At 42.0% G+C, this 25,693-nt stretch overlaps 1 protein-coding gene across 1 annotated transcript in view; it reads right to left on the reverse strand.

The window, feature by feature from the left end:
* LOC124777369 (dehydrogenase/reductase SDR family member 11-like) overlaps positions 1-21,188 on the reverse strand; it is a 35,087-nt gene extending 13,899 nt beyond the window's left edge. The window contains exons 1-3 of the mRNA XM_047252752.1: positions 21,010-21,188; positions 14,386-14,548; positions 2,514-2,643 (exon numbers count right to left, since the gene is read on the reverse strand). Coding sequence (XP_047108708.1) covers positions 2,514-2,643; positions 14,386-14,548; positions 21,010-21,147 — 431 coding nt within the window. The 5' untranslated portion in view covers positions 21,148-21,188. The remainder of the gene's footprint in view (positions 1-2,513; positions 2,644-14,385; positions 14,549-21,009) is intronic.
* Between the last annotated feature and the right edge of the window lie 4,505 nt (positions 21,189-25,693).

Genomic DNA, 25,693 nt, shown 5'->3' on the forward strand with positions numbered 1-25,693 from the left:
GATACAAAAGTAATAGGAAGACAGATATCAATGGGGACGTTCGCACTTTAAATTATTTTTCTGTCCAGAGGTGAGGAAGAGTTAGTAAACTTATTTGAACGGAATCGATAGGCTGCCTATCTGTTATCCCCAGGTCCAGAAATGCACAAGACTCATCGTAAGCTACGCACGCACACACAAATAATTTCGTTTCAGGACTAGGCGAAATTTCTAAGAATGGAACCATGATTGTTGGTCCTGGAAATATCTGAAGCGGCAGTAGTACCACGTTCGCATTGTGCCTTTTTCCCCTCTTAGAAATGGATTGTACATACTGTTGTGTCTTACAAATTCATTTATTCACAATCGGTTTCCATCATTGATCATCTTCACAGGGAGAAATATTGTGGCAACTTGACATGTCATACATGGTATTTAACCAGAAAAGATGCCAAAGCTGACTTCCAAACTTCAGAGAAATATACCTCCGTGAAGTACCTTTTTCTTATGTTTGAAAGTCAGATGTGCCGTCTTTTCTGGTTAAATAGCATATGTGACGTGCAGTTCTCACAATATTTTTCCACTGTGAAGATGATCAGTGATCGAAACAGGTTGTAAATAAATATATTTGCAATACAGAACAGTGTGTACCATACACTTCTCCAAGGATATCGATGCTGTTGACAGTTGCCCGAAAAATTTTTTAATATTCCTTTTTTGTCAATCTGCACTTCGCTTATAGTGAACTCCAAGTTTAAACTAACTTTTCATCCTTCATACATCGTTTCTGAGACTATGCTACGATGAATCGTACTCTTTACGAGACATTAATAGGTGAATAGTATTTTTAATGTTATATTTTACTCTTATGACGACGACGAGGAATAGGAAAAGAAGGAAGAGAATGGTGTATTGTGTCTCTCCATAGTCTGTTTCATGAAGCTCTGAGGATGATGTCAATATTACCAGTACGTAGAACAATGTTGACTCACGAGAAGAACACGACAAGTGCCACAGCCTCATTTCCCAGAAACTTTGCTCGGTGGAACAGGAACAAAATCAGCAAACACGTGGCTCGGGTTATCTGCAGATACTCTACCGTTTCTGAAAAAACGATCGTCAAAGTTTTCGATGTGATTTGAATGGCTTTTAGCCCGCGACAGGTGGCATCGCGGCTTCTTACTTTTGCGTCCCGTGATTCAAACCCGATCATTGTTTTTATTTATTTTATTTTACTTTATTTCAGTTTTTCATTTATCTACCCATGCCTACGCCTGTAGCAGGTCACTACACGATGTTCCTTATCAAGTTAGACAACAGAATGGCGTTATATTAATTGTAATATTACTACTTGGTTTCACAATAAGTGTCTTACTTTTATTACATAATATTTGCCGGCCTAGGTGGCCGAGCGGTTCTGGGCACATCAGTCCGAAACCACGCGACTGCTACGATCGCAGGATCGAATCCTCCCTCGGGCATGGATGTGTGTGAAGTCGTTAGGTTAGTTAGGTTTAAGTAGTTCTAAGTTCTAGGCGACTGATGAATTTAGATGTTAAGTCCCATAGTGCTCAGAGCCATTTTAACCATTTTGAACATAATATTTCTGTGTATGGTATTTTCACGGTTACAATCTTTTTATATTCTCGTAGTCTTATATTTAATTCTTATATTAATTATTATGTTTTATTGTTATGTTTATTCTTCACAAAGATTTGGTGCAGTCCTCCGATGACACTGAACATAGAAACATTCGAAACATAGAAATTCGGAACATTACGAGGATCGCGCAAAAGCATGCTTGTCATAGCAACATTTCTTCATATGAATCTCACTCGTGAAAGAAACGTCGTTAACACTGCTGAAGAGTTGATGCACTGGCAATAATTTCGCGACAAACCATGCATAACGGTTCATCTTTGCGAAAACTGGCCCTTCCAATCGATTAAGAAATGCACTACAGGAATTTCAACGAAAACAGTTTCAAAAACTTTTTACATTAATTTATTGTTTTCCTTTTTAAATTCATTCTCCAGGCTTACTATTAGTAGACGAATAAGGACATCATTTGTGTAGTAATCTTCTACGGACATGGGTAAATAAATAAATAACAAAATTAAAAACAATAATCGAGTTTTCGAACACGAGGCGCAAAAAAGTGAATCCGCAACGATGGTCAATGTGCCATTACTGTGATTGGACTGTTTCCCCACAAAAATGCGTCTTAATTACACTGAAAACTTTGACCGTCGTTTTCTCAGAAACTATCAAATATCTAGTGATAACCTGAGACACGTATTAACTGTTTTCCCCTCTCTTCCACTGAGCGAAGTTTCTGGGAAATCGGGTTATGGCACTTGACGTATTCTGCACGTCCGTAAGACAGAGTAAGACGACAACATTACTAGGAATACAAATGAGAATATAATTTCTGATGGACTGTTAAATATGAGTGGTCTTCTGAAGTAGATGAGCAGGCTGCAGTACAACAACCAGTGGGCTGGCAAGTAGATAAGGGAACTATTTCTCCATACCTGCTGATGTGGATGATGAAGCCGTCGTCGACGCCCCGGCTCAGCATGTCCTGCACGGCCTCCCTGGTGCAGATGCTCAGACCCAGCACGTTCACGTCCAGGATGCGCTTCCAGTTTTCCGTCTTGCCAGCTGTTCAAATAGAAATAAGAGCTTTTCAGTAGGGAAATATCGTCAACATACACTTAAACTGATCAGCCAAAAAATTATGACCACTGCCCATCGCGACGTTGGATGCCGCCTGGTAACGTTGCGGGCACGTGACGCGGTAACAAAGATGTGTAAGAACAGCAGACACGGACGGGAAATCACCCCAGCGAAACTATGGGATTGCAAATGGGGGTATTCATCCAGATAAACGACTTTGACGAAGGTCAGATTATTACTACGCAGAGCCTGTGAACAAATATCTCGAAAACGGCGAAGCTGGTCGTATGTTCACGTGCTACGGAAAGAGGTAGAAGAACAGTGAAGCTACCGCTAGGTACTAAATGTTTACAGGTCCACGACTCTTCACAGAACTTGGGGTTCGGAGGCTCGTCTAGCCTGTAAGGTAAGACAGATGGTGATCTGTGCCGTCTCTGCCGAAAGAGCACAATGCTGATTCACTCACAAGTGTTTAGGAGCACACCATTCAACGTACATTGTTGCACATCGAGCTGACAGCAGACCACCCCTACGTATTCACACGTTGACCCAACGATATCGTCAATTGCGGTTGCAGTGGGCACAGAACCATCGGGATTCGACCGTCGATCAATGGAAACCTGTTAGCTCTTCTGGTGAATTACATTTTCGCTACACTAGGTCGATAGTCGTCTCCACGAACGACGTCATCGAGCTCAACAGCAGCTCGAAACGTGCAGCGCTTGGCGGACGCAGGCTTCTGAAACCACTATTATGCTGAGGAAGACATTCTCCTGCGCTTACATGGGATCGACGGTATTAATCGAAGGTACGCTGACAGCTGCGAATCACCTGCAACCCTTCATGCTTGATGTCTTCCCCGACGTGGATGTCATCTTTCAGCAGTATAATTTTCCGTGTCTCTTGCCTGACTTAAATCCTGTACAACCCATAGGGGACGCTATCGAGCGCCATTATCGCGTACGCGAATTACGCTAGGGCTATCTATGCGTAGACATCTAATGCCTAATGTTTCTAGAAATTTACCGACAGACTGTTGGATCCCTGATACGCAGAATCAGTGGTGTACTTTGTTCCAAAGACTGACAAAAAAGCTATTATGCAGGTGGTCATAAAGTTCTGGATCTTCAGTGTACACTTGTGTGGCAAACTTAAGGAGGAAAGTACCTTTCGCATGATGTCACTGCCAAGTAGCACAGCTTGATTCAAGTTTGAACCATACATACAAGGAACCGTTACAATATAGCACAGAAGGTAAGTGAAACAAATAAGCAATGCGACGAACAGGTATGACGCTATTATTCAAAAACATCAGTTACACTGAAGACAGGACAATTCATGATGGTCCGCTTGACATTACAAAAGGGCAGGACGTGATTTTTAATAGCGTGTGTGATCACCGCGGACAGAAATGCATGCTCTACAACATGCTCAAATGCTGGCCACAGGTCTGGTAAGGAGCTCTTGTGGTAGAGTGCTCCATTCCGACATCAGGGCAGTTGACAGTCGTTGGATGTTCGCTGGCGCCTGTGGTCGTGCTGCAATTGCAGTACGTCTTACCGCAGCATCCCACACGTTCCCAAAGGGATTTGAGTCGGGCGAACGGACAGACCAGTCCATTTGCTGAATATCATCTCGTTTCAAGAGCTCTTTCTCCCGCGCTTTATGGGTTGGCCCCTCATTGTAATCCATAAAAATTTGGCACACGAGAATAGGACTCACGCACGGAGGATTCCACTCAAACTTGATGACGTATGTAGACAGCTCATCCATTTCGGGAATCTAGGATTTCGACTATTTTTGGCTGTTGTCGACATCGATACTGGCAAGATATCGGTCCAACGGATTCGAAGATTTCCAGAGTAACTTAATTTCATGTGTAAAATCCAATAATAAATCATAGAAGAAATATTTTTCGTGTGATACAATTATAAATATAATTATAATAGTTTCCTGATTTTTTACTTTAATTGTACTGTGAGACATTTCTTCTAGCCAAATTTCATAATTGTACATCAAGGGGAGGTACCCAACAAGTTTTAATGAGTGAATTTGCGGGTATCAAATTATGTGACATAAACGGCCGAATCTTTCGACTGAATTGACTTGGGAGCGTAATATTTTTAAACCACCAAAAGACCATAGACCTCAGTATCTGACATAAAAGTCAGTTTGACGTGTCTCCCAGTTCCTGAGAAAAAGGGGTCTTAACCGATGGATAGACATCCACACAGTCGGATAGCAAATGAATTTTTTTTCGTGTGATGTAATTACAAATCAACAATATTTGGAATCTTTCCTTTAGTTGTGGTGTGAAACCTTGCTTATTGCCAAATTTCATGATTCTAGGTCAACGGGAAGTGGCCTGTAGGTTTAGGCGAATGCTTTGCGAATGTCAAAATGGCGATATAAATGGTTGCTTGTTTTAATTGATTGATTTAGATGCTTCACTGTTATGCATCAAAAAAGGACACATGCCATAATATATGTATGTATGTATGTATACAGGGTGTTACCGGTGTTTGCGCGGAATGAGGGGAACTAACCCGCATTCGCCGGGGTAGGTGGAAAACCGCCTGAAGAACCATCCACAGGCACAAAGGACCTCGACACTATTCCACCGGGCGGATTAGTGCCGGGGACCGGCATGCGTTCCCGCTCGGGAACCAGCGCGTTAGTCTGCGCGGCTAGCTGGGCGAGCTCCCATAATGTGTGACATAAATATCGGCATGACACATCTGCCCATTGCTGAGAAAAAGGCTTTGAACCGTCTGGCAGACAGACAGGGAAGCGGGCAGAATGAGAGACAGACAGCAAAGTGATCTCATTAGGATTCCGTTTTTCCAAATGAGGTACGGAAGCCTAAAAATGAATTAGGGCCGAGTGCGTCCCTAAAAAGACGCATATGGGGAAGTTGTAGTCACAATAATGTTGACTGGCGAGTGTAGTGTGTTCAAAGACTTGAATGGCAGTGCGCCTCTGCGACGTTATTCCTCTTCACCCTATAACACCTGGAGCAGCAGGACGGTCATGTTTGACAGTGGTCCTGATTGTATTACGCGTTCCCATCTCCCACGTTAAGAGGTTACGTCCAGAATTACTATCCAGAATGTGTTTCTCAGAATATGTTCCTCAGAATATGTTCCTTGTTGGTCCATATCCTACGCGCTTGGAACCGTTGCAAACGGCACCGCCGATGTGCGAATGTTAACGGAACACAATGTCACGATCGTCAGAGAAAGAGACCACGACCGGCAGGTATCTCAGGGGAGTGCGAGATCGTGTGCCTTTTAAAGTTACGCGTATGTAGGCTAGCTAACTGGCCACCCAGTACTGGTACGAGGTAAGATGAATTTCTTGTACGGCTGAACGCTAGCAGCCGAGGTATCAAAGAGTGCCATGGCAGTTCCAGCTAGGTGACCGGCATGGCAGAATCCAGGTACAAAGACGAGCAGAGAAGGCAGAAATGGATAAATCCAAAAGCTGGGAATTTCGGATGCTCTTACTTGCATACCCGTTGTGCAGGAGGTGCATCAACAACGGCAGAGTTGCAGACAAGCTGCAACCGATGGCATCTTACAATTCTCTGAGAATCTCTAATAACTTACTGCCAAGTACTGAAGCAAATCCGAATACATTTGTGATCTCAGAAAAGTGAGGCACATCCAATTAGACAGTATTTTTCAATGTCGTTAAAACTACAGAAGTTAAGATTTCACAGTGACCAAACATTTCCGTAATAAACCTCTGAATTAGCAACTGCTAATCTCTTAAACGTAGTAGTCTCCGCAATTACACAGAATATGAATACCATTAATACCTCATATCTTGACGTACTTGTGTAGTTGTTTAATGAGCAGTTTACCTTTTTGCTGGTAACTTTATTTAAATGTTGCTTGCAAGTGTTATCAAAAGCTTTGCTAATTTAAAAGTGATGAATCGCATATGTTAGTGGATACCTCATCTGAATAGAGAACCAAGAGACACTTCTGTCAAGAAGTCATAATGATAAATCTTTGTCATTTAACGTGAGTAGACTTGCGCAAGAATGATATTTATTTATGAACAAACCTTTATTTGGAAATACTGTGAATGGTCTGAGTGTGACTGAATATTTATTACATTTCTTTATTTAAATATTGCTCTAATATATTAGTTTAGTACAGTAAGTGGTCAAGTTGAATCAAATCATTTCTGTACAGTTTAAGAACGATGTACAGTATTTTTGGTGGAGGATGGCCTTCAGCCGATGGAAAAGCAGACAACAGCAGAAAAGAGGAACAAGAGAAACTTCTGTCAAGAAGGAATAAATAACTGTTATATAAATATTTGATGAGAATTCATTGTCATTTAATGTGAGCACACTTGTACAAAAATACTAGCTTAGTTATTTATGAACAAACCTATATTTGTAATTTTGCGAATGAACTGAGTGTGGCGAAATATTTAAAAGCTAAGCTTTTTTATTTAAATATTGTTATATTACTTTAGTCTAGGAAGTGGTCAGGCTGAGTCAGATCATGCAAGTAGAACTTAAGAACTATATATTTTGGTAGGAACAGCCTTCAGACAATGGTAAAATGGACAGCAGCAGAACGCTAATGGAGAGAAATAGAGACTGGGACTTTTCGAATGAAGAGCTCAAGGGAGCGATTCTGGGCACTTGGAAGTTCGTTATGAATGAAGGCAGACCTTCTTATGATAATGGGTGATATCCGATCCAGTAGGTGACATTCTGGGCGGTGAATGGCGGCTAAAATACTCTAACGTTTGCAGAGACTTTATACTGTATTTCGAGAGGTCTTCTTCCCGCTAACTTTTTCCGCTTGTATTACAGAACTGAGGACAGACACAGTATAAATTTCTACTCGCCATCTCGAAGGTCTTCATTGATAAATCATCATGTTGAGCTATGAACTGTTTTTAGCCGGTGAATGTTTCGTGTACTGTGATTACGAAATGGACTTAGTTTTCACGTATTTTAGATGACTACTTAAATTTGTGACTTTACTACCATTCTCGTAATGCTTAAAATAACTTTACTGCATTTGATAAGGATATTTTCTGTTCTTATTTTAACTACATATTGTAGGACCACTTATTTAAGATGTCCTTCCTCGAATAAACATTGTTCAACATAATTCCATTTTGCAGACGCCATTTAAAGATGTTGAAATGGAACCCTTATTAGAAAATTATTCATTTAACTTTTTTTACGTGTATTTTATTAAATCGCAATTTAGCCAATGCATAGACTTTGACTGGTGGATCACAGCTACAGGATATAATATGCAGCGAATTAGCTGCGTCGCAAGAAAGCAGACGTGCGCGGCTCGAACCTATGACTACACTGAGCTGTTTCTTTTTTTTATTATTTTTTAACATACCGGTGCATACCTAAAGTACGAGTAGCCGCAGGTAAAGACGCAATTGGTTTTCCCCTATCGGATGATGTTTAGAAGAGCAACTACACCCGCAGTGACCGTTAGGTACCACCGCACCTTGTTGTCCTCTTAACTGAGCCGGCCGTAGTGGCCGTGCGGTTCTAGGCGCTGCAGTCTGGAACCGAGCGACTGCTATGGTCGCAGGTTCGAATCCTGCCTCGGGCATGGATGTGTGTGATGTCCTAAGGTTTAATTAGTTCTAAGTTCTAGGCGACTGATGACCTCAGAAGGTAAGTCGCATAGTGCTCAGAGCCATTTGAACCTCTTAACTGTGATCACAGCTGCACGCCCCGTTTGACGTGGGTCCCTTCTTGCCTGTTACACAATTTAGCGGCCATCTGCTGCTGTAGTTGACCGTCGACTACTTCCTCTCTTTCAGGCAGCAATGCTTGATTTTTGGAACGCTCGCCACGCACGTGAAACAGTTCCGTGAGTAATACCATATTTCTGGGCAACACTCATCAGACTTCGCCCATCTTCCAGTTCCCCTATGATTCTTCCACCTGTTAAGATACCCATAGGATACTGGATTGTAAGGTCTACCCAGGAGCAGATACAGACTTAGCTCACAATTTAGTAGAATGAATAGGAGGCCGACTTTTAAGAGATCAGTCAGGAAGAATCAATACGCAATCAAGGGGGATACGAAAGTACTAAGAAATGAGAAGATACGCTTGAAGCTCTTTGACGCTATAGCTACTGCGATAAGAATTAGCACAGTAGGCAGTGCAGTTGAAGAGACAATTACAGAAGCTGGAAGAAAAAACATATCTACAAAGAAGGTAAGTGTGAAGAAACCATGGGTAACAGAAGAAATACTTCAGTTAATAGACGAAAGACGGAATTAAAAAAACGTTCAGAGAAGTTCCGAAATACAGAAATACTAGTCACTCAGAAATGAAATAAATCGGAAGTGCAGGGAAGCTAGGGCGAAATGTGTGCTTGAAAAACATGAAGAAATCGAAAAAGAAATGACTGTCGAAAGGACGAATACAGAAAAGTCAAAAGAACCTTCGGTAAAATTAAAAGCAAGGCTGACAACATTAATAATGCAATGCGAATTTCAGCGTGAAATGCAAAGCAAGTAGGTGGAAAGAGTATACCTAAAGCCTATATGGTGGGGAAGCCTTTGATGATGTGATGGAAGAAACAGGAATCGATATAGAAGAGACAGGGGATGCAGAATCAGAATGACAATTTAAAAGAGCTTAGGAAGACTTAATATCAAATAAGGCAGAGTGGATAGATAATAATCCATCAGAAGTTTTGAATTCACCGAGGGAAGTGGCAATAAAACGACTATTCACATTGGTTTATAGAATGTATGAGTCCTGCGATATATCATCTGTCTTTCGGAAAAAGATCATCCACACAATAATGCCGAAGATGACAAGAGCTGACAAGTGCGAGAATTATCGCACAATCAGCTTAACAACTAATGCTTCCAAGCTGCTGACAAGAATAACATACAAAAGACTCGAAAAGAAAATTGACGGGGTGTTAGACAACGATCAGTTTGGCTTTAGGAATGATAAAGGCACCAGAGACAGTTCTGAGGTTTCCAAGAGGAAACTGTTAGAGTGGAAGACCAAGAACGAAGTTTACGGATTAAAAAGGGTGGAAGACATGGATGTAGTCTTTCGTCCCTAGTGTTCCATCTATACATAGACGAAGCAATAACTTAAATAAAAGAAAAGTTCAAGAGTGGAATTAAAATTCAAGATGAATGGATATCAAGGATAAGATTCTTTGACGACGTTGCTGTTCTAAGTGAAATTGAAGAAGAATTACAGGATCTGCTGAATCGAATGAACAGGCAAATGTGTACAGAATGTAGATTGACAGGATATCGAAGAAAGACAAATCTAATGCGAAGTAGCAGAAATGAGAAAAGCGAGACGCATTGGTGAACACGAAGTAAAAGAAGTTATGGACTTCAGCTATCTAGGCAGCGGAACAACTCTTGACGATTGGAGTAAGGAGGGCATGAAAAGCAGACTACCACTGGCAAAAAGGGCGTTCCTGGCCACGAGAATTCTCCCAATATTAAACAGAGACCCTAGTTTGAGGAAGAAACTACTGAAAATGTACGTTTGGAGCTCAGCAGTGTACACTAGTGAAACATGGACTGTCGGTAAACCAGAACAGAAGGGAATCGAAGCATTTTTAGATGTGGTGCTACAGAAAAATGTTAAATAATTAGGTGGATTGACCGGGTAAGGAATGAGAAGATTTTCCATAGAACCGACGAGAAAAGTAATATGTGAAAAACATTGGCGACAAGAAGAGACAGGATGGGATGACACTTGTTAAGACAAAACGGGAAATTTTCCATAGTACTAGAGGGGGCTGTAGAGGGTAAAAACTGTAGAGGAAGCCAGAGACTGGAATATATCCAGCAAATAACTGACTAGGTCGGTTGCATGTGCTACTCTGAGATGAAGAGTTTGGCACAGGAGAAGAATTCGTGGCGGGCTGCACGAAATCACTCAGAAGACTGATAACGGAAAAAGAAAAAAGAAAATTCTGGTACATTAATAACCAGTGTGACCCCCAGAATGCTGAACGCAAGAGAGCAAACGTGCATGCATTGTGTTGTATGCATTGTGTTGCTTAGGTGCCAGACGTCAGTTTGTGGGATGAAGTTCCATGCGTGTTGCACTTGGTCCCGCAGTACGGGGACTGTTGATTAATCCTGTTTGTGGTTGAGGCTGGAGTTGTCGTCCGATGATGTCCTATAAGCGCTCGATTGAAGACATATCTGGCGTTCGAGCAGGCCAGAAAATATGTTGACTCTCTGTAGAGTATGTTTTTGTTACAACGGTATGTGGGCGAGAGTTATCCTGTTGGAAAACACCTCCTGTAATGCTGTTCATGAATGACAGCACAGCAGGTCGAAGCATCAGACAGACGTACAAATATGCAGTCAGGGTGCGTGGAATAACCACGGGGAGTATTCTTGCTGTCATACGAAATCATACCTCAGACCACACCTCTAGGAGTAGGTCAAGCGGGTCTATCACGCTGACATGTTGGGTGCAGGTCTCCTATGAGTCTCCTCCTGACCAACACACGGCCATCACTGGCACCAAGGCAGATCCGGCCTTCATTAGAAAACACAACAGATCTCCACGCTTCTATCCAATGAGTTCTCGCTTGGCACTACTGAAGTGGCAAAAGGTGGTGTTTTGGCATCAGTGGAACGCACGCTACAGAGCGTCTGGTTCGGAGATGTCCTTGAAATAACAGATTTGTAACAGTTCGTTGTGTCATTGTTGTGTCAACTGCTGCTCAAATTGCCGCTACAAATGTAGTACGATGCGCCAACGCCAGACGCCGAAAAAGATGGTTTTGCCACTGTAGTGCCACGTAGTCGTCCGGAGCCTAGTCTTGTGATCTTAGACTAAAGGCCATTTAAACTGCTATACCACGAAGATGACGTGCTACGGACGCGAAATTTAACCGACAGGAAGAAGATGCTGTGATATGCAAATGATTAGCTTTTCAGAGCATTCACACAAGGTTGGCGCCGGTGGCGACACCTACAACGTGCTGACATGAGGAAAGTTTCCAACCGATTTCTCATACACAAACGGCAGTTGACCGGCGTTGCTTGGTGAAACGTTGTTGTGATGCCTCGTGTAAGGAGGAGAAATGCGTACCATCACGTTTCCGACTTTGATAAAGGTCGGATTGTAGCCTATCGCGATTGCGGTTTATCGTATCGCGACATTGCTGCTCGCGTTGGTCGAGATCCAATGACTGTTTACAGAATATGGAATCGGTGGGTTCAGAAGGGTAATACGGAACGCCGTGCTGGATCCCAACGGCCTCGTATCACTAGCAGTCGAGATGATGGGCATCTTATCCGCATGGCTGTAACGGATCGTGCAGCCACGTCTCGATCCCTGAGTCAACAGATGGGGACGTTTGCAAGACAACAACTATTTGCACGAACAGTTCGACGACGTTTGCAGCAGCATGGACTATCAGCCCGGAGACCATGGCTGCGGTTACCCTTGACGCTGCATCACAGACAGCAGCGCCTACGATGGTGTACTCAACGACGAACCTGGGTGCACGAATGGCAGAACGTCATTTTTTCGCATGAATCCCGGTTCTGTTTACAGCATCATGATGGTCGCATCCGTGTTTTGCGACATCGCAGTGAACGCACATTGGAAGCGTGTATTCGTCATCACCATACTGGCGTATCACCCAGCGTGATAGTATGGGGTGCCATTGGTTACACCTCTCGGTCACCTCTTGTTCGCATTGATGGGACTTTGAACAGTGGACGTTACATTTCAGTTGTGTTACGACCCGTGGCTCTACCCTTCATTCGATCCCTGCGAAACCCTACATTTCAGCAGGATAATGCACGTCCGCATGTTATAAGTCCTGTACGGGCCTTTCTGGATACAGAAAATGTTCGACCGCTACCCTGGCCAGCACATTCTCCTGATCTCTCACCAATTGAAAACGTTGGTCAATAGTGGCCGAGCAACTGGCTCGTCACAATACGCCAGTCACTACTCCTGATGAACTGTGGTATCGTGTTGAAGCTGCATGGGCAGCTGTAGCTGTACACGCCATCCAAGCTCTGTTTGACTCAATGCCCAGGCGTATCAAGGCCGTTATTACGGCCAGAGTTGGTTGTTCTCGGTACTGATGTATCAGGATCTACGCACCGAAATTGCGTGAAAATGTAATCACATGTCAGTTCTAGTATGATATATTTGTCCAATGAATACGCGTTTATCATCTGTGTTTCTTCTTGGTGTAGGAATTTTAATTGTCAGTAGTGTACATGTTTATGAACACCGTTCCAGCAGTCGTCTATAGTGGCTACTTTCATGCCAAGTCTTTCTGCAGTATCGCAGAAGAAACATCCAGCTTCTTATATCCCTATTAGACGACCTCGTTCAAACTCTGAGGTGTAGACAATGGTGTCTTTGTTGGTTCAAAGGCATTCTTGACTAACAGCAACCCACCAAATCCAATTTCAAAGATACCTAACGCTAACGACCGTTACAGCATGTATTTAAAACAAACCTGATTTGCATCTTCATAGTGGCGCTATTAGCGCCACTCTTATGCGACTGGCACGAAATTTGAATAGACATCATCTCTCAACAGTAGGAACACGCCTACCAACTTTCGTTTCGGAGGCACAACGTCTTACTTGGTGTTGTAATTTTTTTTCCGTCAGTGTACTTGTCAGGCCAATTGTCCAGTCCAGAATTCTCCGCGTAACTTTTTTCTGAATGTTGCAACAAGCTGTATTATTCGTGGTTGCGGCAGGTTTTCTTTTAAAACACCGATTCATTTTATTGTTTCAGTTTTAACTTCACGGAGACTTTTATTCCAGAAACCGTCAAGTTAATTTGGTTGAGTTCTTTTTACTTATTTGTCCATAGAATTTTAGTCTGCGTTTTTTCATGTCCGAATAAATATTGGTACACTTTTCAAAATATGTATTTGCTCTTGGTCTGTATGAACCATGTTTAATATAATTTAGACCTACAGTTTTCCTGGTAGCTTTTCTTTTTCTCTTTCGGATTTCTTCAATGTCCATCTGTCTGTTTAAAATGAGTGTCAAAGGCTCCATTAAGAAACATCTTGTTTGATGAGTCCTTTATAGTGTCCCAGTTTCGCGTATTTTGAAGTGAAAGTTTTGTTGTGGATATTTTTTGAATCTAGGAAGCTATTTCCACTTTTTAACAGCGAATTTCGTAACCAGTGTTTTGCAGACCAGTTTTGTTATAAGAAAGTCTATCGATTTTCCCTTATTTAGCTTTTAGAATTCTGGGAGTCAATTTGTTACTACGCATGTGCTTTTTTTTACGAGTAAAATGTTATTTGGAGCCGTAGTATTTATACTGTTTCTTTAAGAATGTGTATTTGTTCTTGTGGTGTTTGAAAGTCATGTTTCATTTATTTACTTCAGTGCCCTTTCAGACGACTGCATAATCTAAATGCGTCATAAAAAAAGGAAAGTTCCCTTTTACTAATAAACTAATGGTCGTGGCGTGTTATTGTGCCACACTGTCTTGACAATCAACTGTGTACTTACGCTGTGATAAGTTCCATCAAAACTGATGAAAGTAGTGTCAGTGGATGAGCATTTTACTACATACGTCTTGTTGCGCTCCAACGGCAGACATCAGCGGATCTTGAGAGCAGCTTAACAGACTCATGCTTTTATCAGAATGAGTAAAAATTGCAGTCATCATGCTGTATGGTGTCGTAAGAACTTTTCGGAAGACACTCGCATACTTACACGTCAGATCGGCCTCAGTGATCAGGCCAGCGTTGTTGATTAAGATGTCGACGCCGGACAGGTTTTCTTTGATCCACTTGAACGCAGCCACAACGCTGTTCTCGTTTGCGACATCGCCCTGAATAGCGTGCAGTTTACCAGGAGCGTCCTTCAGCGCGAGTGCCTGTAAGAAAAGAAGTAGACAGCGGATGAAGCGCTGTGACTCACAGGATCCTAAAACAGCCAGGGCCCCAAGGAAAAGTTGTGTGCACGGTTCACAGTATGAAATTAGTAATGATTAAATGTCGTATGCATTCTTTTAGCTAATACTTGAAGTGAGTACTAAAGTGTGAAAGTACTTAAATGCTTCTTACGATATGTCATACTTGAACTACGCTCTGTTTACACCACTAAATATCTCTAAAGGGTAATACATAGCAGCCGATAGTGTAAAAAATAAATTTAATTACAAAAATATTGCTCAATATAATAAAAAGACTTCTACTTGAGACAGTCCAAATAACTTCACTACACTTAGTGTTATGTACAATAACGTAAATTGCCACAAGTTAAATCAGGCTGCCGCGCGGGATTAATCGAACGGTCTCAGGCGCTGCAGTCATTGACTGTGCGGCTGGTCCCGGCTGAGGTTCGAGTCCTCCCTTGGGCATGGGTGTGTGTGTTTGTTCTTGAGATAATTTAGGTTAAGTAGTGTGTAAGCTTAGGGACTGATGACCTTAGCAGTTAAGTCGCATAAGATTTCACACACATTTGAACATTTTTTTTTAAATCAGGCTTTCCTGTCTATCACAAAGATTATAAAAAAAAGAGACTTACTTCCCTAACAGCTGAGCTGTGTGACGTGCAATCATTAGAATTCGCAAACATCCAGAGAGTGAAAGTCAAAATCAAAAGTGAAACTAACGAGTTTCCATCTCTTTTCACTTAGGATCCCACAGATTTTGGACTATTACTGCAACCCTGACACATTGAGTAACGAAAGGAAAACAGTGGTCAGGTAACTACTTCTGTGTACAGATGATTACATTTACTGTCAGCAGGAAAAGCTATTTGCAGTCGAAGAAAACTTCATACAGGTTGCCCACTTATCGCAATGATGACTATAGTTCGTGGCGAAGAAACAATGACAAAATGTTAAGCAATAAATACAACTTCAATAGCGAGATAGGAATGCTTCAATGAGCCACTGACTGGATGAAACCCAAAAGATCAGTGACAAAGGTTGGATGAAGGTAGAAACTTGTTGTAAAAATTACAACAGCGGTTGGCAAAACGCAGCGGACGAAATAAAGGAACTCTGTTATCCATCAAGTAAAAGAAAACCATGGCACGGGGCACATAAGGAGCAGATTGCTGCGTGAGAAAGGGTTTCTGTTACAAAACATGCTTTCTTGCATCGAATGTACAGGTTGAACTGACAAAGAAGTTATTAATACTGTACGATGAGAGCACAGTACTGCATAATAAAACTGAGATCATGGGAGAAAATCCAGAGGAAAAGATAGTGGTAATATTTTAAATATAGCATCACTGACGGGAGTTAAAAATGAAGAGCACAGGTAATGTAATAAGTGAACACGTAGGGGAAAGAATTCACTTGCAAAGGGAATCTAACACATTCGAATGACTTGTTTTAAAATTCGGAGTTGTACCTCCCCTACCATCCATGAAAGTCAATTGTCTATGAATCTCCGCATTGGTGCCGGCCGAGTGGCCATGCGGTTCTAGGCGCTACAGTCTGGAGCCGCGTGAACGCTACAGTCGCAGGTTCGAATCCTGCCTCGGGCATGGATGTGTGTGATGTCCTTAGGTTAGTTAGGCTTAAGTAGTTCTAAGTTCTAGGGGACTGATGACCACAGCAGTTATGTCCCATAGTGCTCAGAGCCATTTGAACCATTTTTTTTTCTCCGCATTGGTGTACAGTGCCACTTTGCACTATATCAGCACAGATCGCTGCAGAAACAATACCACATTACCGTCAATAACGGCCATCAGAGTCACAGGTCATAACTAAGTTATTATTTGTCATAAATCCAAATTTTTTTGGAAACAATACGTCATATTCTGTACTGACAGAGCCATGTTTCCCAAAATAGAAGTTGCTGTTTTATTCGTCCTTCCTTTATTCGTTATCAAAGTATTAACGTAGAGTTTCAGTGGAGTGATTAAAGCACGGACAGATGGAATAGTGTACAGACTTGACACGGGCAACATCTAGGAATACTACTTCATTTTCGGTGCACCCACATTGCAGTACGCCAACATTAAAGACCACGGTTAACACATATGAAATGTGATAACAAAAGAAATATGAATTTAGTAATGAAAACTTTGACACGCATATAAAAGGATGTATTGTAGTGCAGAAAATTGGTTGTTGGCAACGGAGTGAAGACGGGTGGTGAAAGCCACTATTAAACGCTTAACATGGATGTTGCTACTATGTGTGTTAGCGCTGACGAAGACGGTAGTCCACATGTTCAAATGTTCAAATGTGTGTGAAATCTTATGGGACGTAACTGCTAAGGTCATCAGTCCCTAAGCTTACTCACTACTTAACCTAAATTATCCAAAGGTCAAACACACACACCCATGCCCGAGGAAGGACTCAAACCTCCGCCGGGACCAGCCGCACAGTCCATGACTGAGCGCCTGAGACCGCTCGGCTAATCCCACGCGGCGGTAGAGCATAAAAAGGAGTCTGGTCACTGCTGCACATGGGTTTCTTTCTTATGTTCTCGTCTTTAATAAACATGTTCTCATCTGCCGCAAATGATTATGCTGTCTGTATTATAATACTGGTTTCTTCCATGCATTAGCGAACGAAGTCTACTGTAAAAACGTTAGATTCTTCTTTGAAGGCACTCACATTATGCCTGCGAGGTTTAAAGTCGTCCGGAAGAACAGCTCTAGCCGCTTCGACAGCCCACACTTGATAGTTTGATCCATTATTCTTATCTGTGTCAAACTACGCTCTTACAGACTCCTTTAAAGTCTTCAGTTTTGGTGTTACGTTTCCTTGGAGGGACCTACATCCTGCCTTTAGCGCAACAAGACATCTAAAATCACTCCCTAGTTAGATTTCGAAAGAAAACAGCTATCTCGGCCCATTAGTTTCCTAAAGAAATTGTAACTGCGGTTATTGTAGTCCTCATGTTGTCCAGTGTTCGCTCATCACTTCTCCATAGTACACTTGTCGTGGTATTTATGGGGCTGAAAGTGCTTATTCACGTTGCCTTGTGATTCCTTTTGTTGCTGGAGATCTCATTTCGGGACTTCTCTTTCAGCTTTATTAGTCTCACAATCACTATTCCTCACCAAAGTGCCTGTATGAATTTTTGCGCTTTCAATTGTGCATATTATGTGCATGAAAACAACTCATCCTCTACTGCATTTGTCTCTCGCAGTGAGTAAATGCAACGCACCTTTTGACTTATCAGTTGCCAACGCCCACACGATTCATTGGCTTCCACTCACTAACAGCTGCCGTTGTGAGTGCGCTGCACTACCAAACACAGTAACAGATATAAAAAGAGCGAGGCTAGTACTGTGACTTGCAGATGGCGTTATCACATGTACACGCACTTTTACAGGTCAGTGACATTAATAGCTGAAGTCATTCAAATTTTTCTAAACGGAGAGAATTCGTAGGACGTAAAAGTAACTTCAGGTGTATCCCGAGGGATTGTTAAAGGACAGTTAATTTCCAGAATATCTATATGCGACGTAGTGGAAATCGTCAGAAGTTCCATGAGGTTTTTCGCGCAAGATTGCGTTATGTACAAAGAAGGCGAATAGCTAGAAAAGCGTAGAGAAATACAGGAAGGCGTGCAGAGAATCGACACTTGGCGCAGGAGTCGGAAGTTTATCCTCAACATACACAAATGCAACATACTGAGCATAAACACACGGAAAGACCCATAATTGTATGATTGCACGATTTCAAAACGAACCCTGGAAGCAGTCAAGTTCATTAAATAATATGTGCCAGTGCGCGTCAGCTTTAAAGAGCAACACACACATAAAGCCAACTGCAGGTAAGGCAGATGATAGGCTGAGATATACCGAAAGGTGTACTCCACGCACAAAGAATGTAGCCTATATTGTTGAGAAGAACGATGTAATGTTCCTTCAGACATGCATGCATGTTCTTAGTAACACAGGCACGGTAAATTCATATTTTTTCGCCAGCATCAGATAGCGACATTCAATTAAAATATCCTCCCCTGTATAGGAATTACATAATGTGTGTATGAGTATAGACTGTGACGCAGGAAGGACGACATATAGAAATATGGGTCTAGCTATGAGTCGTGCACGGATAGCTAAAGTGGATAAGGTGACCACTCGTGCAGAATAGGAAATCCAGGTCCGTGTGCCGATCCAGCAAAAATTTTCACTGTCATAATTGCCTTATACAGCTGATGGTTGTTCATATTCGGACCTGCGAATACATTTCATGTAAGTATCTGTACCAAATAGGACTGATAGAGGAAATGAGGAAGGTCCAAAGAAGAGCAGCACTTTCTCCACTGGTTCGTTTAGTAAACGTGAAGGTGTCAGGAGGATGCTCAACCCACTAGTGCCAGATGCTGCAAGCGAAGTGTATGCATCAAGGTGTGTTTTATTATTAAAAATCCGACAGTGTACGTTAGTAGGAGTACCAACTGTCACATTGCTTCTCCCTCAATATATTCGTTTAAAAACTCTGAAACTAAAATTCAAGAGATGCGGGCTCACAAGGAGGCTTAAGAACTGTCTTCTTCATTCACCCCACTCGCGACTGGAACAGGAAAGGGGTATCGTCCGCCAAACAAAATAGGGTCGCTCAGGGAGTATATGAGGTTTGTGAGCAAAGTAATGAGACTGACAACAGTGCGTGCAATCTGCCAACACCGTGTTGTTCTACTTGTGTAGAGCAGTGTGTTCATCCTTTGCACTTGTACACACAGTCCGCATTTCAGCTTCCTGCAGCCATCGTGTGATTTTTGTGTTTTGCGTTTTTTTTGTGTGCGTTTCGAAAATTGAACAACGGAATTTATGGTAACGATATGCCATCAAGTTCTATGTTAAACTTGGGGAATTTGCGAAGAGTTGAAATAGGCTTGAAGGGAACATTCTTTATCAAAAGCACAAGTTCCTCACTGGCACAAACCTTTTTTGAAAGTCCGAGAACACGTTGAAGATGAACCTCGCTCAGGGAGACCTTCACTTTCAAAAACCGACGAATACGTGTGTGCTCTTGTGAGATGAGACCGATGTTTAACAGTAAGGACGACAGGTGACCTGTTAAACACTTTTACCACACATCAAATTTTGATCAAAGATTTGCACTTGCGAAAGGCTTTTGCCAGAAAGGTACTGAGAAACCTCACAACTGAGCAGGACAGTCAAAGAAATGTGTTTGCTAATCTTCTTGAAAAGTCTGCAATGACCACGAATGGTCCAGTCATTTGATCACAGGTGATCAGTCCTGGATTTTTAGTACAGTCCTGAGACAAAGCGGCAAAGTGAGGAGTGGTACACTGAGACATCTGCTCGACCGAAAGCTCAAATGAGCAGATAAAAGATCAAAAAAGTGCTTATTTGCTTCTTTGTCAGTAAGGGTATCGGGCATAAGGAATTTGTTCCTCCAGGACAAACTGTCAACCAAGCGTTTTACGAAGATGTCCTTGAAAGACGCTGGAAAACGGCCAATCGAGTGAGACTGGACACTGCAGACAAGTGAATGCTGGATCATGACAATGTCCCATGGCACACGACCACTTCCATGACGGAATTTTCGATTCCAAAAAGCATGCCTGCTGTTCAACTGATCTGAGTCCTTGTGTCTTTTTTCTTCTCCCAGATTTGAAAAATATCTTCAAAGGACGTCATTTTGAGAGGATGAAAAGAATGTCACCAACATGTTAATGGCTCTACCACTTGAAGCTTCTCAGCGCTGTGAGCAAGAATGAGAACTACTACTCCACCGGTATGTAGCTGCCGAAGGGAACTATTTTGAAGGTAACAATATTGTCGTTTGAAATAAAAATTTTGGTAGACAAAAAAATCAGTCTCAATACTTTTCTCTACCTCGTAGATGTATCTGTAGGCTCATCGCTAAATTTTAACTCCTTTTCCAGTCGTTGGTAGACTTTCGGAGTTGTCTCGTGAGTAAAAACCTGTACAGAATGAGAATAGGTCAGTGGAACAAGTGCTGTGGTATTCTGGAACAGCTGGTTTGGAACTGGAAGGACTATGACAGAGGAAAAAAAAATGGCGCTGAGCACTATGGGACTTAACATCTGTGGTTATCAGTCCCCTAGAACTTAGACCTACTTAAACCTAACTAACCTAAGGACATCATACACATCCATGCCCCAGGCAGGATTCGAACCTGAAACCGTAGCGGTCACGCGGTTCCAGACTGAAGCGCCTAGAACCGCACGGCCACACCGGCCGGCAGAAAAAATTGCACATGAAACGAGAAGGAGCATATGCAGAACAAAGAAATGCAATTTTGCGTGTAATACGTAAGAAAGACCCAATGAGTGTCACCTAGTAGTTGAAAGAGAGAGAGTACTGAAAGAAAGGGGCTGAGTGGTTTTGTTGCAGCACGTGTGTTTTCTGGGAAACGCCTACCTTGACCCTGTCGACCCTCCTGGCCAGGCCGACGACGGTGAGTCCGTGTCTGAGCAGCGCCTGTGTGATGGCGGCGCCAATGCCGGAGCTGGCGCCTGTCACCAGCGCAACGCGGCCTGCGTACGTCTCGATGCCCATGGCTGCTGCTGTCGGCTGCCCTGATGCGACTGACTACCAAGGCCCCCGGCCCCACTCTATTCATACAGGCCCGGCCTCCGACGTCGGGGAAAAGTGCTGCGTCACCATCATTCCCCTCCACAGTGACAACTCGAGCTCCACCCGGATACACCTTGACTGATAAGGAAGGTGGAGATCCGCACACTCCCTCTGGCACTACCTTATCGCCATTTACTTTGTCATCTCACTAATCTGTCGGATGATAGTCAAACAAAGAGCAAGTTCACGAACTAGCTGTGAAATACAAAGTTTTGTACGTCAATAAAGTCCAAAAATTTAAATATCTCTGAGAAATGATTCAAACTACTGGAATGACAAACGAGCAAACAGTTAAGTCTGCATTAACGTTGTTTTTTTTTTTTTTTTAGTCATCAGTCTTCTGACTGGTTTTATGCACCCTGCAACGAATTCCGCCGCTGTAGCTCTTTTCGTAGAGTCTGCAGAGAACTCCATTCTCTACCTTATCAGTCAACCTAATTTTCAGCATTCTCCTGAGCAATATACTTCAACGCTTTGATCTTCTTCTGTTGTAGTTTTCCCACAGTCCATCATTCACTACCATAGAATGCTGTGCTCCAAACGTACATTCTTAGAAATTTCTTCCTCAAATGGAGACCTATGTTTCATATTATTAGATTTATTTTGGCCAGGAACGCCGTCTTCACTAGTTTTGTTCTGCTTTTTATATCCTCCTCGCTTAGTCTGTCATGAGCTACTCTGCTTCAAAGCTGGGAGAATTTCTTAACTTTGTCTACTCCTTGATCACTAGTTCTGATGTTAATCTTCTCGCTCTTCCCATTCTGCTACTTCTCGTTGCTTCTGCCTATCTTCGGTTTATTCCAAGTCCATATCCCATACGCATTAGACCGTTCATTCCATTCAACAGATACATAAATTATTATTTGCCTTCACATAGAACAATATCATAAGCGAATTTTATCATTGATATCCTTACACCCCACAGTTTAATCCCAATCTTGAGAATGTCTTTTATTTTCGTTATGGCTCTTCGCTGTATAGATTCAACAACAGCGCTGAATGACAGCATCCCTTTCTTACACCCTTTTTAATTGCAGTATTTCGTTCTTTGTCTACCTGTGTCATTGTCCCTTCCTGGTTCTTGAGTATTACCCAGCATTCTTACTCCTGGTTTTTTTTTTTTCAAGAGTTCGAACATCTTGCACCACTTTACTTTGTCGAACGCTTTTTCCAGGTCGAAAAATCCTAGGAACGTGACTTGCATTCACTACAAAGCGCTACGTCAGGACTGCCTCTCTGGTGGATTTACCTTCCCTAAAGCCAAATTAATCCTCGTATAACAGACCCTCTTCTTTTCCATTCTTCTGCATGTTGTCCTTGTAGAATCTTGGATTATGATATGTTAAGCAGACTGTGCGATAGACTTCACACGTACCTGTTATAACTGTTGTCAGAAATGTCTGTATGATATTTTTCCGAAAGTCTGATGCTACGTCGCCTGTCGCAGATTCTACACAGCAACCTGAATAGTCGTTTGGGTGCCACTATCCGCTGTGACTTTAGAAATTCCGATGAAAAGTTATCTATCTCTTCTGCTTTATTTGATCTCAAGTCTTCCATAGCTCTTTGAAATTCTGACTAATACTGGATCCCTATCTCTTCCATATCAACTCCAACTGCGCCTTCCAACACGTCATCACACAATTTCTCTCCCTCAACTACACCTTCAATGTACTCTTTCTAGTCTATCTGTTCTCCGTTTCGTGATTAACAGTTGGATACCCATTGCACTCTTAATATTGCCACCCTTGGTTTCACCGAGATTTGTTTTGACTTTTCTATCTTTTCTAGATTTCTAAAGCAGTACTTTCGGCGATCGTTTCTTTCTCAATTTTTTCGCACTTTTTCTGTGGTCATTTCACCTTAGCTTATCTACAATTCCTATTTATTCCATTCATATGTGATTTATGTTTCTGTATTCTTGTTTAGCCCTGAACATTTTCATACTTTCTTCTTTCGTCGATAAACTGAAGTATTTCTTGTGCTATCCAAGGTTTTTTCACAGTTATCTTCCTTCTGCCAATGTTTGTCTGTGCAACATCTCTGATTGCCCTTTTTAGACAAATCCACTCTTCTTCAACTGAATTGCTTACCGTGGTATTCCTTATCCCACTTGCTTCCCACTGGTTCGTCCAGACGACTCTCTCAAATTTCAATTTATCCTTCATCATTACTAAATTGTCATCTGATTCGATAACTGCTCCTGGGTACGCCTTACAATCCAATATCTGATTACATTTTTACTTATCTTATTCATGAATCAAAGCTTCGAAACATTACCTTGTTTTCAAATTATTTCCTTATCCGTTAAAACATTTTACCACAGTACGTCATAGTAGAATATGGGCTTGGGACAAGGAATGAAAGAGGAGAAAGACTAATTGAGTTCTGTAACAAGTTTCAGCTAGTAATAGCGAATACCCTGTTCAAGAATCACAAGAGGAGGAGGTATACTTGGAAAAGGCCGAGAGATACGGGAATATTTCAATTAGATTACATCATGGTCAGACAGAGATTCCGAAATCAGATACTGGATTGTAAGGCGTACCCAGGAGCAGATATAGACTCAGATCACAATATAGTAGTGATGAAGAGTAGGCTGAAGTTCAAGACATTAGTCAGGAAGAATCAATACGCAAAGAAGTGGGATACGGAAGTACTAAGGAATGACGAGATACGTTTGAAGTTCTCTAACGCTATAGATACAGCAATAAGGAATAGCACAGTAGGCAATACAGTTGAAGAGGAATGGACATCTCTAAAAAGGGCCATCGCAGAAGTTGGGAAGGAAAACATAGGTACAAAGAAGGTAGCTGCGAAGAAACCATGGGTAACAGAAAAAATACTTCAGTTTATTGATGAAAGGAGGAAGTACAAACATGTTCCGGGAAAATCAGGAATACAGAAATACAAGTCGCTGAGGAATGAAATAAATAGGAAGTGCAGGGAAGCTAAGACGAAATGGCTGCAGGAAAAATGTGAAGACATCGAAAAAGATATGATTGTCGGAAGGACACACACAGCATACAGGGAAGTCGAAACAACCTTTGGTGACATTAAAAAAAAGCAACGGTGGTAACATTAAGAGTGCAACGGGAATTCCACTGTTAAATGCAGAGGAGAGAGCAGATAGGTGGAAAGAATACATTGAAAGCCTCTATGAGGGTGAAGATTTCTCTGATATGATAGAAGAAGAAACAGGAGTCGATTTAGAAGAGATAGGGGATCCAGTATTAGAATCGGAATTTAAAAGAGCTTTGGAGGACTTACGGTCAAATAAGGCAGAAGGGATAGATAACATTCCATCAGAATTTCTAAAATCATTGGGGGAAGTGGCAACAAAACGACTATTCACCTTGGTGTGTAGAATATATGAGTCTGGCGATATACCATCTGACTTTCGGAAGACCATCATCCACACAATTCCGAAGACGGCAAGAGCTGACAAGTGCGACAATTATCGCACAATCAGCATAACAGCTCATTCATCGAAGCTGCTTGCAAGAATAATATACTGAAGAAAGGAAAAGAAAATTGAGAATGCGCTAGGTGACGATCAGTTTGGCTTTAGGAAAAGTAAAGGGACGAGAGAGGCAATTCTGACGTTACGGCTAATAATGGAAGCAAGGCTAAAGAAAAATCAAGACACTTTCATAGGATTTGTCGACCTGGAAAAAGCGTTCGACAATATAAAATGGTGCAAGCTGTTCGAGATTCTCAAAAAAGTAAGGGTAAGCTATAGGGAGAGACGGGTCATATGCAATATGTACAACAACCAAGAGGGAATAATAAGAGTGGACGATCAAGATCGAAGTGCTCGTATTAAGAAGGGTGTAAGACAAGGTTGTAGCCTTTCGCTCCTACTCTTCAATCTGTACATCGAGGAAGCAATGATGTAAATAAAAGAAAGGTTCAGGAGTGGAATTAAAATACGAGGTGAAAGGATATCAATGATACGATTTGCTGATAACATTGCTATCCTGAGTGAAAGTGAAGAAGAATTAAATGATCTGCTGAACGGAATGAACAGTCTAATGAGTACACAGTATGGTTTGAGAGTAAATCGGAGAAAGAGGAAGGTAATGAGAAGTAGTAGAAATGAGAACAGCGAGGAACTTAACATCAGGATTGATGGTCACGAAGTCAATGAAGTTAAGGAATTCTGCTACCTAGGCAGTAAAATAACCAATGACGGACGGAGCAAGGAGGACATCAAAAGCAGACTCGCTATGGCAAAAAAGGCATTTCTGGCCAAGAGAAGTCTATTAATATCAAATACCGGCCTTAATTTGAGGAAGAAATTTCTGAGGATGTACGTCTGGAGTACAGCATTGTATGGTAGTGAAACATGGACTGTGGGAATACCGGAACAGAAGAGAATCGAAGCATTTGAGATGTGGTGCTATAGACGAATGTTGAAAATTAGGTGGACTGATAAGGTAAGGAATGAGGAGGTTCTACGCAGAAT

This window comes from Schistocerca piceifrons, chromosome 2 (genome assembly GCF_021461385.2).
Source record: "Schistocerca piceifrons isolate TAMUIC-IGC-003096 chromosome 2, iqSchPice1.1, whole genome shotgun sequence".
Taxonomy (NCBI): domain Eukaryota; kingdom Metazoa; phylum Arthropoda; class Insecta; order Orthoptera; family Acrididae; genus Schistocerca; species Schistocerca piceifrons.